Here is a 13924-nt window from a genome sequence, read left to right on the forward strand (position 1 = left end):
CTCATGAGTGAGTTTGCCGACCTCTGGTGACTACAAATAGGGTCGGTACAAGTTAGTTGCACAGGAAATCTGAAGTTTAGGAAATCGTTTACACAACTACTGTAAAAAGTGGTACACGTGCGAAGAGAACATGTTTATTTTTATTTAGTGGGTGATACTTTCGATATCTAAAAGCTTAGAACGACGGCACCGTTTTATAGTTTCCGCATTCTCTCGGCACACTGCGTCTTATCTCAAAGCTCTGTTTCTTTTTCAGCGCCAGCGCCGTATTTGGACCACCACTTGCTTCTTTTTATCAACGGAGCGACAAACACGACCTTCGACATCGCGTGGAACAGCGCCAAAGAGAAGATCGCCAATTATTCACTAGAGCTAGCCGGCTACTTCCTGACAGGAAAGTCACAGGCCCACTCGTTTCAGAAAACGGTGTCGCGACACCGGTACTGGTACAAATTGCATGGGCTCCATCCCTGGACGAACTACACGGTTATTTTGAGAGCGTTCTACACTGAAAGCGGGAAACCTGAAAGCTCTTACAAGATTGGACGAGCAGATTCTGTGGCCGTCATTACCCTCCCTTCGGGTAAGTGACGCAGCCGTTGGCGATGTATGTATGTATGTATGTATGTATGTATGTATGTATGTATGTATGCATATATGGATATCTACATATATATGTACAGATATAGGTATAAGAAAACTTCGAACAAGGCAGTGACCACGATTGTGGCCAACGTTTCACCAGAGGCTGGCCTTCGTCACGCAAGCCTCTTCCTGCTGAAACGTTGGCAACAATCATGGTCGTGACCTTGTTCGAAGTTTTCTTTTCTTATGTTCCCTCCCATCTTACAAGTTTCATTGCTTCCTTATATATATATATATACCAAATCAGAACGGGAAATGAGGGGATCGTTGAATTAAGAGAGAAATAAGGGTTGGCAGTCAAGAAAACCTCGGAAAGCAAAGGGAGAATGCGGTAGCTCATAGAAACAAATGATTTTTTTTGAGACAGAAAGAAAATGGTGAAAAATGCCCGCCGGGTGGGATCCGAACAAAGGACCTCCAGAATACGCATCTGGTGCGACGACCACTATGCTGCCAGCGGTGCTGTTTCCCCACCGCTTTCGCGGGTATTTATGTTATGGTATTTTTTTGTTTCCTGCACGTGGGGGGTGGTAGCCAGCGACACTCGGACTACTCGGGGTGAAGGGGACCTTCTTTTTAACCCCCGGACCGTGAATCGAGTGTCTACGACATGTCAAGAGTGGTCGATCAGCGTTGAGCCCTTTTAAGCTCCATATGGCACCAAAACTGCCAGAACAGAGGCCCTCGCTGTGCATGTAGCGGATCAGACCGGGAAATGCGGGGCTCGTTGAATTAAGTGAGAAATAAGGGTGGCAGTCAAGAAAACCTCGGAAAGCAAAGGGGAGAATGCGGTAGGTCATAGATACAGATGAATAATTTTTTGAGACAGAAAGTGGTGAAAAAATGCCCGCCGGGTGGGATCCGAACCCATGACCACCAGAATACGCGTCTGGTGCGATGACCACTACGCTACAAGCGGGGATGTTTCCCACCACCTTCGCGGGTATTTATTTTACGGTATTTTTCTGTTTCCTGCACTTGGGGGTGGTATCCGGCGCCACTCGGGCTACTCGGGGTGAAGGGGACCTTCTTTTAAACCCCCGGGTCGTGACTCGAGTGTCTACGACATGTCAAGAGTAGTCGCTCAGCGTTGAGCCCTTTTAAACTCCCTATGGCACCAAGACTACCAGAACAGAGGCCCTCGCTATGCATGTAGCGAATCAGAATGGGAAATGAGGAGATGCGCTTAACATTCTAGAGATGCGCTTAACATTCTGGAAATGGAGATGCGTTTTACCATTCTGCAAATTTGCGAGACGGCGTTGTCTAGTTCGCGGTTGGTCTCAGTATTTCTACCGCAGTCGTCTGCCGCAGCCATTTCTGCCAATCCTTCTGTTGTTTTGGGGACGTCGAGAAGCGGCTCGGAATTTCCGGCCGAACATTTAAGTCCCAGCGGCTCTAAGTAGCCTTTTGTCTCGTCTATGGCATTCTAAAAAACGCTCGCGATAGGTCCATCGCTGCCACGATTTACCCACAGCGTAAGATCGTCGCATACATCGTGTTAGACCTTCTATCCTGTAGAGTTTTTCCGGGAGTCCTATTATAGCCATAATAAAGAGGGTGGCGGATAGTACCGAACCTTGTGGCGTTGCCGTGTTGCCTAGATTCATGTTTTCGAGGGACATACCTCCCAGTTTTATGTTTGCCGTACGATCTCAGAGGACATTTTGCACGTAGTTGTACGCTTTAGCGCTTACGTTTAACTTGCTCAAGTTGTGAAGGATGGCTGTGTGTCTGACGTTGTTGAAGGCTTTGGTAACGTCAAGACCGACGATGGCTCTAGTATCTTAACCCGCGTAGTTTATGATGTCTTCTCTGATCTGGAGCATTACATAGCAGACCGAAAGCTTAGCTCTGAATCCTATCATGAAATCCGCGTTCAGTTCCTCGTCCTCGAGATATCGGCTGTCTGGGCTGGACTGCGCGTTCCAGTAGCTTGTCGACACTTGACATGATAGGTATTAGTCTTAGATTTTTGAGGCTTAGTTTCTTTTCAGGTTTCGGAATGAGGGCCAGATTGGCCCTTTTCCATTCTGAAGGAATCTCGCCGCTGTCCCAGCATTTTTGCATGTAAGCGGTTAAATCACAGAGATACTCCTCGTCGAGATTTCGTGGAATTTTGTTGCTGACTTTGTCTGGCACGGTGGAAGTTTTGGTTCTAAGGCTATTTAGCTCCGCTCTATCTTCTGCTACTGTAATGGGTGCGTTTACGGCTCCCGCGTATTCGGGAAGAGTTTCGCAAGTGGACGGCCCCAGGTATCGGTTACGGACCTCGTCTAGTAAGTCTTGCGCGGTTCCCTCGAACTTGTAGACTAGGGTTTGGAGTTGCTGGCGGAGAAACTCGCAGCCCGAGGCAGCGACTATAGATGCGATTGGCCTCTCCACAGTGGTAGCACACCGGACGATTATCGGTGGTTCGCCAAATCCGGTCTTCCTCGGGCTCTGGTTTTGGGCTGTGGACGGTAGTAGGGTGGACGGCGGCGACAGTGGGGATGGCGGTACGGCGGGGCTTTTGACGGGTTGGAGCAGGGCGGGGTCGATGAAGAGCAGCGGAGTAGGTCATAGCCTGTGGCTCGCGGGGTCCTTCGGATGGCATAAAAGTGCCCAAAGCGGCTTCAACTTCTTCCCGGATCACGTCAGTCAGGGAAGCGACTTCAGGTTCTGGCGTCGTCGCGAAAAGTTTCCGCTGCTCCTCCCTCACCCCAACGCAGATGGCCTACTGTAGTGTGTCGGAGCTAATAGCCCCGGCACCAATCGTCTCCGAAACCAGCGCATTGATTGGGCGGTCCACTGCCTCGTTCGTATTTCAAGCGCCTTCAACGCAGCCGCGTGAGACACGAATTCGGCCACGGTCTTCGGTGGGGGGCGGACAAGGCATGCGCAGAGCTCTTGCTTAACCCGAGCATCGTCAACCTTAGTATCTTTTCTTCGCTCATTTCTCGGTCCGCACGGCGAAAAAGCCGCGTCAACTCTTCAACGAGCACGAGCTTGCTTTCATTGGTATCGTGCTTGCGTATCTGCAGCAGCTGCTCGGCTCGTTTCTTGCGTACCAGAGTCGTGAACGTTTTCGAAAGCTCAGTCTTGAATAACTCCCGTGTCGTAAGCGTACGTTCGTGGTTCTTGAACCAAATACGTGCGTAGTCTTCAAGGTAGAAATACACTTGCCTGAGTATTTCGTCGTCATCCCATCGGTTAAACACTTGGAACCTTTCGAGATGCTCCAGCCATTCCTCAGGGTCTTCCGTAGGTGACCTGTGAAATCATGGTGGCTCCCGGGGTTGCTGCAGAACTATAGGAGTGCTTGCTGCGTTGGTCATCGTAGATGCGTGGTTCATGGAACCAGTAGTGACGTCTTCCGCCTTCAATTTATCCGGTAGTAGTCCAAACTTCGGCTTTAGGCCTTGCATTGGGCGGCTGGCACGAGTTGGGCTTGGCTAACGACTTCAAGAGGGTTTATGGTGCAAGTACCTAGCACCTTACCAGATCTCACAAAGCCAAAGATGACGCAGTTGGCTTGACGGAAAAACAAGCTTTTTTGGAGCGAACTTGTGCTCCCCTAAAAACTTAAAGGATGCACACGGGGCGAAGCAGCTGTGAACAAAGTGACGTGCCAGCAAGGCAAGTGTCAGCAAATGGAATGCCGTGGTGTCTGCTCTTCGCGTATTTAACTTTGGGGGCGAGTGTTTCTCGAATCGTCGATTTCATTCAGAACACTGTAGATAAAAGACGATTATTCTGGACTGTTGACCTTTGTTCGAAACGATCTGCCTATCAAAAGAGATAACACATGCGGCATCAAAATAAAGACTGGCACACGGGCTTCACTTGGCACACGGATAACACAGATAACACAGCCCGGTGCAGCTGGTCGGCAAAAATGAAACATAAACAAACCGGATGCATGGGTCACGGCAATATATATATATATATATATATATATTGTAATGAGGTAAAGCGCGCTGCAATAATTAGGAACTGCGGACAATCCCTTGTAATGGCTATGTGCCATCGGTCATCGCCATGTTGCTAGCAGACAACCAGCCGCTCGTGCGAACGAAGAAGAAGCTCGGTCTGCGCGGCTTTGGGTGTGACCGTTCGTCGGCTCTCTCGCTCTCTGTGGTTCTGGACCTCTGCGACCATCTGGATCTACCAGCCAATAAACCCCCTTTCATTTTGGTGGAGGTTGCGGTTCTTCAGCTACGCCCGTCTGGGTTCTTGAAGCAATCCCCTCAAGGCTCAAGTATCGCGTCGGTCCGCGTCGGTCGGCGTCCCTCACCAAGCCCTGGAACTACGCAGCCGCACTATACCAACGGCCATGCCTGGCGGTAACGACACGCCTCATGTGCCTCCGGTCCCAGCTTCATCTGCGCTGGCGCTCTCCGTGAACGTGAACGGCAAGAGGAGCAAGACGTTGAGGACTGGTTGGCGTCCTTCGAACGTGTTAGTACGTATAACAGATGGGACGACGCCATGAAACTCAATAACGTCAGCTTTTCTTTCACCGGTCTCGCCGAAGTGTGGTTCAACAACCATGGATCCGGCATAACCGCGTGGCCGGCCTTCAAGACGGAATTAATTGCTGCTTTTGGCCGTCCCGCTGTGCGGAAACTGCTCGCCGAACAGCGCTTGCATGGCCGCGTCCAGAAGACCGGCGAGACGTTCACGAGCTACATCGAGGATGTTTTGGACCTCTGCAAGCGTCTGAATCCATCTATGACAGACCCTAAGAAAATCAAGCACGTCATAAAAGGCATCCACGAGGGTGCCTTCCAGATGCTCTTGGCGAGAGGCCCAGGCTCCATTGCTGAACTGGTGAACCTTTGCCAGAGTTACGACGAGCTTCGTCGACAGCGAGTGAGCACACGACGCACCTCTGTTCAAGACGAAGCCATAGCGAGCTTGGTCCCTGACCCTGACAACTCTTCTATGCTGTTGCAGATCAAGCAGATAGTGCGGGAAGAAGTCGCCCGTCAGCTCTCCCTGCTGCCTTACACCCCGGAGCCTTCGTCTACTTTGGCGCCAACACTCCGCAGTGTAATTGAAGAGCAAGTTGCTGACGCCATTTCGCCGACTCCCACTGCGCCTCGTCGTCATAACTTGAGCGTTACCACCCCGCTGCCGTATGCCGAAAGCGTCGCAAGGGCTCCGGTACCGATCGTCACGTACGCTGATGCCGTGGATGTCCCCCCTGAGCGGGTCCCCATGTCTTACCAACACTCTGTACCGATGAGGCCACCGCCCTTGTCTCGGCCTCCGCCGCAATCCAGCAATGCCTGGCGAACGCGGGACAACCGTCCCATCTGTTTCAATTGCCGCTGTGCCGGACATGTCGCCCGATACTGCCGCCGACGCCTGACGCCCACCAACGACGATATCGGAGCCCCTACTAATGGCCCTCGCAGCCAATCGCCACGCGAAGTCTCCTACAGGTCCGACTACACCGCTGCACCTTCGGACTCTCGCATTTTCGCTACCCGTCGCTCGTCCTCCCCTCGTCGTCGGTCTCTTTCTCCCATGCGCCGCCGACCAACCGTTACCGAAGAGGAAAACTAGTTGACGCAGTTCAGGAGGCAAGAACTGCGTTACCAGCGAGCTGTCCAAGGCCTCATTTTTCGCCCTCAAATGTTATAGACGTATGTGTGGAAGATCGACGTATGTGTAGAAGATCGACGTGTATGTGTGGAAGATCGACGTGTATCGAAGTTGAAGTTGAATTGGCGTTAGTCGACACGGGCGCTGCCATTTCAGTTATTCATGCCGACCTTTGCCGTGTCCTTAGAAAAGTGACGACGCCGTTAGATGGCTTTGCGCTACGTACTGCAAACGTACAGCACGTTCATGCGTCTGCAGCGTGCACGGCGCGAGTGACGATCCAGGATGTTTTGTACATTGTAGAGTTCATCGTGCTTCCTACTTGTTCCCATGACCTCATATTGGGTTGGGATTTTCTCGCTCGTCACCACGCCGTCATCGATTGCGCGAGTGCGGAAGTTGAATTTGCACCAGATTGCGACGCGCACCATAATGAGGCAACTGCTGCTAAATTGGTCGTCAGCGAAGATGCAAAAATTTCGCCGCACTGCTCGGTTTCCGTGCCCCTGTGCTTTGCGTGCACTGCTGACACAACCGTGCTTTTTACGCCATCCGACCTCTTCATCCGACGGAGACGTCTTCCGCTGCCGACCGCTGTGTTGACGACCCATGCTGGTACGAGGCGCATGATTGTTAGTAACTGGTCCTCGGATGAAATTTCGCTGCTACAGGGCGAGACTATCGGGTGGGTTGAGCCTGTCGAGCCAAGTGCTGTCATCGATGTTCCCGACGATACTCCCATTATCACTCATGTCACAGAATTGAGTGCTACATCCGAAGCAGAGGTTTTACCATCCGACGTTTTCAATCAGGCTATCGATGGAGATCTCACGCCCACACAACGAGATCAACTGCTGGCCCTCCTCCATCGGTTTCGCTTGTCTTTTGACTGCTTGAAAGCTCCGCTAAGTCAAACATCAACAGTCGAACACACGATTGACACTGGCTCACATCCGCCGCTACGACAACGACCTTATCGCGTTTCCCACAAAGAACGACGTACTATTGATGAAAACGTGGACGAGATGCTTGAGCGAGGCGTCATTAGGCCCTCCAACAGTCCCTGGGCGTCTCCCGTAGTCCTTGTGACCAAGAAGGACGGTTCAATACGCTTTTGCGTCGACTATCGGCGCCTCAATGAGATACCTAGAAAGGATGTCTACCGTCTCCCGCGTATTGATGACGCCCTCGACTGTCTGCAGGGTGCCGAATATTTCTCGTCGCTCGACTTGCGCTCCGGGTACTGGCAGGTACCTATGGCCGAGGCTGATCGCGCAAAGACGGCTTTCATAACACCTGACGGCCTGTATGAGTTTAATGTGATGCCGTTCGGCCTTTGTAACGCGCCTGCCACTTTCGAGCGCATGATGGACAGCATTTTGCGCAAACTAGAATAGAAAGCATGCCTGTGCTACCTTGACGATATCGTCGTTTTTTCTCCGGATTTCGAGACACACCTACGCCGATTAGAACAAGTTTTAACTTGTCTTGCCGACGCAAAGCTGCAGCTCAACCTTAAGAAATGTCGCTTCGCCGCTCGCAAGCTCACTATTTTGGGCCACGTCGTTTCGAAGGATGGAGTTCTACCCGACACGTCTAAGCTGAAGGCAGTTGCGGAGTTCCCGAAGCCGACATTTATGAAGGCCCTCAGGAGCTTCCTCGGGCTGTGTTCTTACTTCAGGCGCTCCGTCCGCAACTTTGCGACCATCGTTGCACCATTGACGCAGCTTCTGTCCGGTACCTCTAAAGACCTCACTTCGTGGTCCCCTGCTTGTGAAAACGCGTTCGCGACATTGCGGAAGCTTCTTACTTCGCCACCTATCCTGCGGCATTTCGACCTGAACGCCCCCACTGAGGTTAACACTGATGCCAGCGGCGTTGGTCTTGGGGCGGTGCTTGCTCAGCAAAAATCGGGCTTTCACGAGTACGTTGTCGCCTACGCTAGCCGTACCCTTACAAAGGCTGAGGCAAACTACTCCGTCACGGAAAAAGAGTGGTTGGCCATAGTTTGGGCACTAGATAAGTGCCGACCTTACTTGTACGGCCGCCCTTTCGACGTCGTCACAGAACATCATGCGCTATGCTGGTTGTCCACACTAAAAGATCCGTCTGGACGGCTAGCTCGCTGGGCTTTACGGCTACAAGAGTACGACATACGTGTAATATATCGGTCTGGCCGCAAACATTCCGACGCTGATGACTTATCCCGTTCTCCAGTGTCACCAGAGAATGCCTGCATCCTGCCTGACGAGGTTGTTGTGTCCCCTCTCTCTTTGACTGACATGCCCTCTGAACAACGCAAGGACCCATGAATTGCTTCGCTCATCTCCTTGCTCTCGGACGTCTCCCGTACGGAACAACCTCGGGCCCTGCGCAGACAAGCTATGCATTTCATGCTTCGTGACGGGTTGCTCTACCGGCGGAATTACCTCAACGAAGGGCGGAAGTGGCTGCTCGTAATTCCTCGGCACCTTCGCACCGACATTTGCGCATCGCTTCATGCCGACCCAACGTGTGCCCATGCTGGCTTGCTAAAAACGTACCACCGTGTCCGTCTCCGCTATTACTGGCGCGGCATGTACATCTTTGTGCGCAAGTACGTTAGGTCATGCACTACCTGCCAGCGTCGCAAGTCTTCGCCTTCCAGCTCGGTGGGTCCACTGCAGCCGCTTCCTTGCCCGGAGAAACCATTTGACCGTGTTGGTATAGACCTGTATGGACCTTTGCCCAACACAGTCTCCGGCAACCGATGGGTTATCGTCGCCGTCGATCACCTGACGCGCTATGCCGAAACTGCGGCTCTGCCTGCCGCCACAGCACGAGACGTCGCCTATTTCATCATACGGCGCTTCATTCTACGGCATGGGGCGCCTCGTGAGCTCCTCAGCGACAGGGGACGTGTGTTTCTGTCAGACGTCATTCGTGCCCTCCTCGCTAAGTGCCGTGTTGTCCATCGAACAAGTACAGCGTACCATCCGCAGACAAACGGCGTCACTGAGCGCTTCAACCGCACCCTCGGCGACATGCTGTCGATGTACATCTCAGCGGATCACGACGACTGGGACCTTGTGCTGCCCTACGTGACCTATGCGTACAATACAGCCATTCAGGCCACAACAGGTTTCTCGCCCTTTTTCCTCCTGCATGGTCGCGAGCCGTCATGTACCCTCGATACGGTTCTCCCCTACCGACCGGATCTCTCCGAGTGCTCCCCAGCTTCTGCAGCTGCCAAGTACGCAGAGGAATGCCGCCATCTTGCAAGGTCCTTTACGACTGAAGATCAGTTACATCAAAAATCTCGGCACGACGACACAGCATCCCACCCAACGTATTCTCCAGCATCTCTGGTGTGGCTGTGGATTCCCTCCACCACACCAGGATTGTGTAGCAAGCTTCTTTCTCGGTTTCACGGACCCTACCGTGTCTTCGAACGGCCGTCACCGGTAAACTACGTCATAGAGCCCATGACACCTTCCTCAGACGTCCGTCGCCAGCGTTTCATGTCCAGCGTTTGAAGCCGTATTATGATCCCCTAGTTTCGTGTGCCCCGTGACACGCCAGGATGGCGCTTTATACCCCGGGGGGTAGTTGTAATGAGGTAAAGCGCGCTGCAATAATTAGGAACTGCGGACAATCCCTTGCAATGGCTATGTGCCATCGGTCATCGCCATGTTGCTAGCAGACAACCAGCTGCTCGTGCGAACGAAGAAGCTCGGTCTGCGCGGCTTTGGGTGTGACCGTTCGTCGGCTCTCTCGCTCTCTGTGGTTCTGGACCTCTGCGACCGTCTGCATATATCAGCCAATAAACCCCTAAACCCCCTTTCAATATATATATATATATATATATATATATATATATATATATATATATATATATATATATATATATATATATGTTACAGTGTTAGGTACAGGACAATCACTAGGTTGTCTGTTACGTTAGTCGGCAGTCAATCGCCTGTGTAGGGTATGTCCCAGTGGAACGGGATCCAGGGGGTATGATGGCACGTAGAAGAGGAGGGTGAAGAAGAGTTTTTCCTAGGCTCGCTGCTGACCGGCATCTGTGGTACCACGCCTTGCCTGTGGCTCCACACGACTTGTAAATAAAGCCTTCATCCATTTGTTACGTCCGTAGCATCTGGTGGAGGTGCGGGGTAATTCGTCGTCCTGGACGAGGCGGAACCACCCTATTTTCTACGCAGCAGGCGTGTTGCCGGGCTACCTCCGGAAGAGGCGACAATGCCAACGGGGCCGACGGGTGCCACCTCCTCTGGAAGGGTCGGTGTGTGGCGTCATCAGAGACAACCACGCAAGTTTAACGGAACTATCGAGGAATACGCCGAGAACTGGCTCAAGCACTACCAGCGAGTCAGCAAGTATAACAGGTGGGACGCTCGCGAACAGCTGGAGTGTGGTATGACAATCATGAGCACAGATGAGCACGTGGGACAGTTTCGTCAATGAATTCCGGGCGAGCTTCGGCGACACGGCTGCCCGAAAGAAGAAGGCTGAGCAGACTTTTGCGCAGAGAGCTCAAGTTCCGGGCGAAACTTGCACCACATATATTGAAGAAGTCCTCAAACTGTGCAGCCTCGTTAATCCTTCGATGCCAGACGATAACAAAGTAGGTCACCTGCTTAAAGGTGTCGCTGAGGATGTTTATAACTACCTCATAACTAAGGAAAACCTGGCGTCAGCTCTAGATGTAATTCGCCATTGCGGCGCGTTCGAGACCCTGAAAATGCGACGTATCACCCCCAAGTTTGGACGCCTGGCAAACGTGACTACTGTTGCTAGCGTGGACGTCGGCTCGACCCCTTCCGAGGACATAGCTTCGGTGGTGCGTCGCATCATTAGAGAAGAACTCACACAGCAAGGTTTGTGCCGTGACAAAAGCTTTCGCCAGTGCGCTCTTCCTGACCCAGTATTTCGCCAATGCACAGTGCAAGCCGTCCAGAGTCACTCTCAGGTGCCATGGGGTCGAGCAGGAAATAGGAATGAGCGTACTGCTTACAATGAAGACCATACCAGGCGTACAGCTTTCAGTCCTCCACCTCGGGAGTATGAAAATTACTTCGAGGAGCCAATCCGTTACGCACCTGTCGGCTCCTCCCGACCACGCCGTTCTTTAGGTCAACCGGTCGCATTCCGTGAACAGCGCACCTGCTACAACTGTGGTATCCGCGGCCACATTTCCCGCTTTTGCCGTCGGCCTCCCCAGCAATACGAACCGCCCCCTCGACGGCCATACACAGATAACCAGACCAACGCACCCTTCCAGCGGTCGTTCCAGCCAACTACAATGCGCAATAATTCCTCGGGTTCCGACAAGAGCTTCACTCCTCCGACCACTTGACGGCCGCGATCTCCAACGCCACGCCGCCGAATGAGCCCACCACCCGAGGGAAACTAGATGCTGCGGCCGATGGGGGTGAGGTCGCGGGCCGGTCATTTTCGCCAATTCCCCTGCCTGTCGTTATGTCAAAGATCAAAGCGACTGTTTCTGTAGATGGTGTGAACACGGAAGCTTTGGTAGACACTGGAGCTGCGGTTTCAGTCATCGCTTTCAAAACCCGTCTTGGACCAAAAGTTGTTTTTCTGTTACCGAAAGATTCAGTATCGTGGAGTCGGAGGCGAGCGTTTGTTTCCAGTTAGAATCTGTTCAGCGACGGTTTTTCTTGGCGAAGACAGCTTTCGAACGGAGTTCATTGTTTTAGCCCAGGCAACTCATGACGTTATATTGGGGATCGACTTTTTACGTGATTGCGGTGCGATGTTGGACTGCGGAACTGGCGAAATTTCGTTCCGAAACGAAACTCTACCTACTTATGTTGAAGAAGGGTGTAATGAAACTAAAGGCCTGTTTTCTGCCACCGATGACGTCCTGCTACCTCCCATGACGGCTATGTTTGTCCCTGTAAAGTCCGAAACACTTCTTCGAGGGAGCTACGAAGTTCTGGTGGAGGCGGATGCAACAAACGCAGTTAAGAAGAATGTGCTGATACCCCATGCTTTGGTTGATGTCGTTGATGGGTGCAGCTGCGTTTGGACGGTAAACGCTTCCAGTGAACCCGTACTTTTACCCCGTGGACTTAAAGTCGCTCGTTCCGACGAAGACGTTGCTGTAACCATTCATGCGATGAATAGGACGCAAGACGCGACTACCAACAACACAGACTACACCACCCAGCTCAAGCGCATGATAAATACCTCGCTTCCTTCTCATAAGCAGCAGGTGATACTTGAGGTGCTTACCCGACATGCTGCGGTATTTGATTTTGCTCGGGATGACCACGAAACTTCACTGCCGGTGTCACGCATGCAACTCGGATTATCACTGAGAATACGGCACCGATTCGTCAAAAGCCATTCCGTGTGTCCCCTTCTGAGCGCAAGGTAATAACTGAACAGACGCAGGAGATGCTGAAAAAAGGGGTCATCCGGGAGTCTTCAAGTCCGTTGGCAGCTCCTGTGATTCTTGTAAACAAGAAAGATAACTCTTGGCGCTTTTGTGTGGATTATCGTCGAGTCAATGATGTGAAAAAGAAGATGTGTATCCGCTTCCCCGCATTGATGACGCCGTCGACTGCTTACATTCAGCGTCGTACTTTTCTTCGGTCGACCTCCGGTCGGGCTACTGGCAAATTCCAGTGCACCTATCCGACAAAGAGAAGACGGCCTTCGTGACCCCTGATGGGCTCTTTGAGTTCAATGTGATGCCTTTTGGATTATGTAATGCGCCCGCTACATTTGAGCGCTCTATGGACTCCATTCTGCGTGGCTTAAAATGGGACATCTGCTTGTGCTATCTCGACGATGTCATTATTTTGGGGAGGTCATTTAAAAAGCACAATAGCAGGCTTGCCATTGTCCTGGACCGCATCGAGGAACTGGGATTGCTGCTGAAGTAAAAAAAATGTCATTTCGGGGAGCGCCAAGCCCTCGTACTAGGCTTCCTCGTAGATAAGGAAGGCATCAGGCCGGATCCCAAGTAGATCTCCGCCGTGCGCGATTTCCAAGCCCCACGATCCCTAAAAGAGCTGGGGAGCTTCTTGGGTCTGTGCTCCTATTTCCGACGATTCATTGAACGCTTCGAGCAAATTGCTCATCCCCTGACGTCCTTACTATGTAAAGATAGCCCTTTTTCTTGGACGTCCGACTGTGAGTCCTCTTTTCAGCAGCTTAAATTTTTGTAAACTTCTGGCCCAATTTTCCGCCACTTTGATCCCACGGCACCCACCGAGCTCCACTCTGATGCGAATGGCGTGGGCGTTGGAGCTGTTCTCGTCCAGTTAAACGAAGGGGCACAACACGTCGTCGCTTACGCCAGCCGTACCCTGTCCAGAGCCGAGCGCAACTACACCATCACTGAATTGGAATGCCTCGCCGTTGTGTTCGCTGTACAAAAGTTTCGCTGCTATCTGTATGGACACCACTTCACTTTGGTCACGGACCATCACTCGTTATGCTGGCTTGTCGGACTGCGCGACCCCTCCGGTCGCTTAGCTCGATGGGCCTTACGCTTACAAGAATACTACTTCACAGTCTCTTACAAGAGTGGGCGCCGTCATACCGATGCGGACTGTTTGTCCCGCGCACCTCAACCAAGCACATCGACCGACGACGACACCTTCGAGGACTGTCTGGCTTCCGTGTCACCAGAATTCCCAGACGCCCCACTTTTTCG

The 13924-nt window shown here is 52.2% G+C and overlaps 1 protein-coding gene across 3 annotated transcripts in view; it reads left to right on the top strand.

The window, feature by feature from the left end:
• The window catches only part of LOC144179515 (uncharacterized), a 191162-nt gene that overhangs the window by 34378 nt on the left and 142860 nt on the right, over positions 1–13924 (top strand). For 2 of the 3 annotated variants that reach the window (XM_077707895.1, XM_077707896.1), the window contains exon 3: positions 257–583. The exons of the other annotated variant lie outside the window; for it this stretch is intronic. In XM_077707895.1, coding sequence (XP_077564021.1) covers positions 257–583 — 327 coding nt within the window. The remainder of the gene's footprint in view (positions 1–256; positions 584–13924) is intronic. 3 annotated transcript variants of the gene reach the window in all.

Source organism: Haemaphysalis longicornis, unplaced genomic scaffold, assembly GCF_048455015.1.
Source record: "Haemaphysalis longicornis isolate Haplotype H1 unplaced genomic scaffold, Haemaphysalis longicornis Haplotype H1 scaffold_4, whole genome shotgun sequence".
Lineage (NCBI taxonomy): Eukaryota > Metazoa > Arthropoda > Arachnida > Ixodida > Ixodidae > Haemaphysalis > Haemaphysalis longicornis.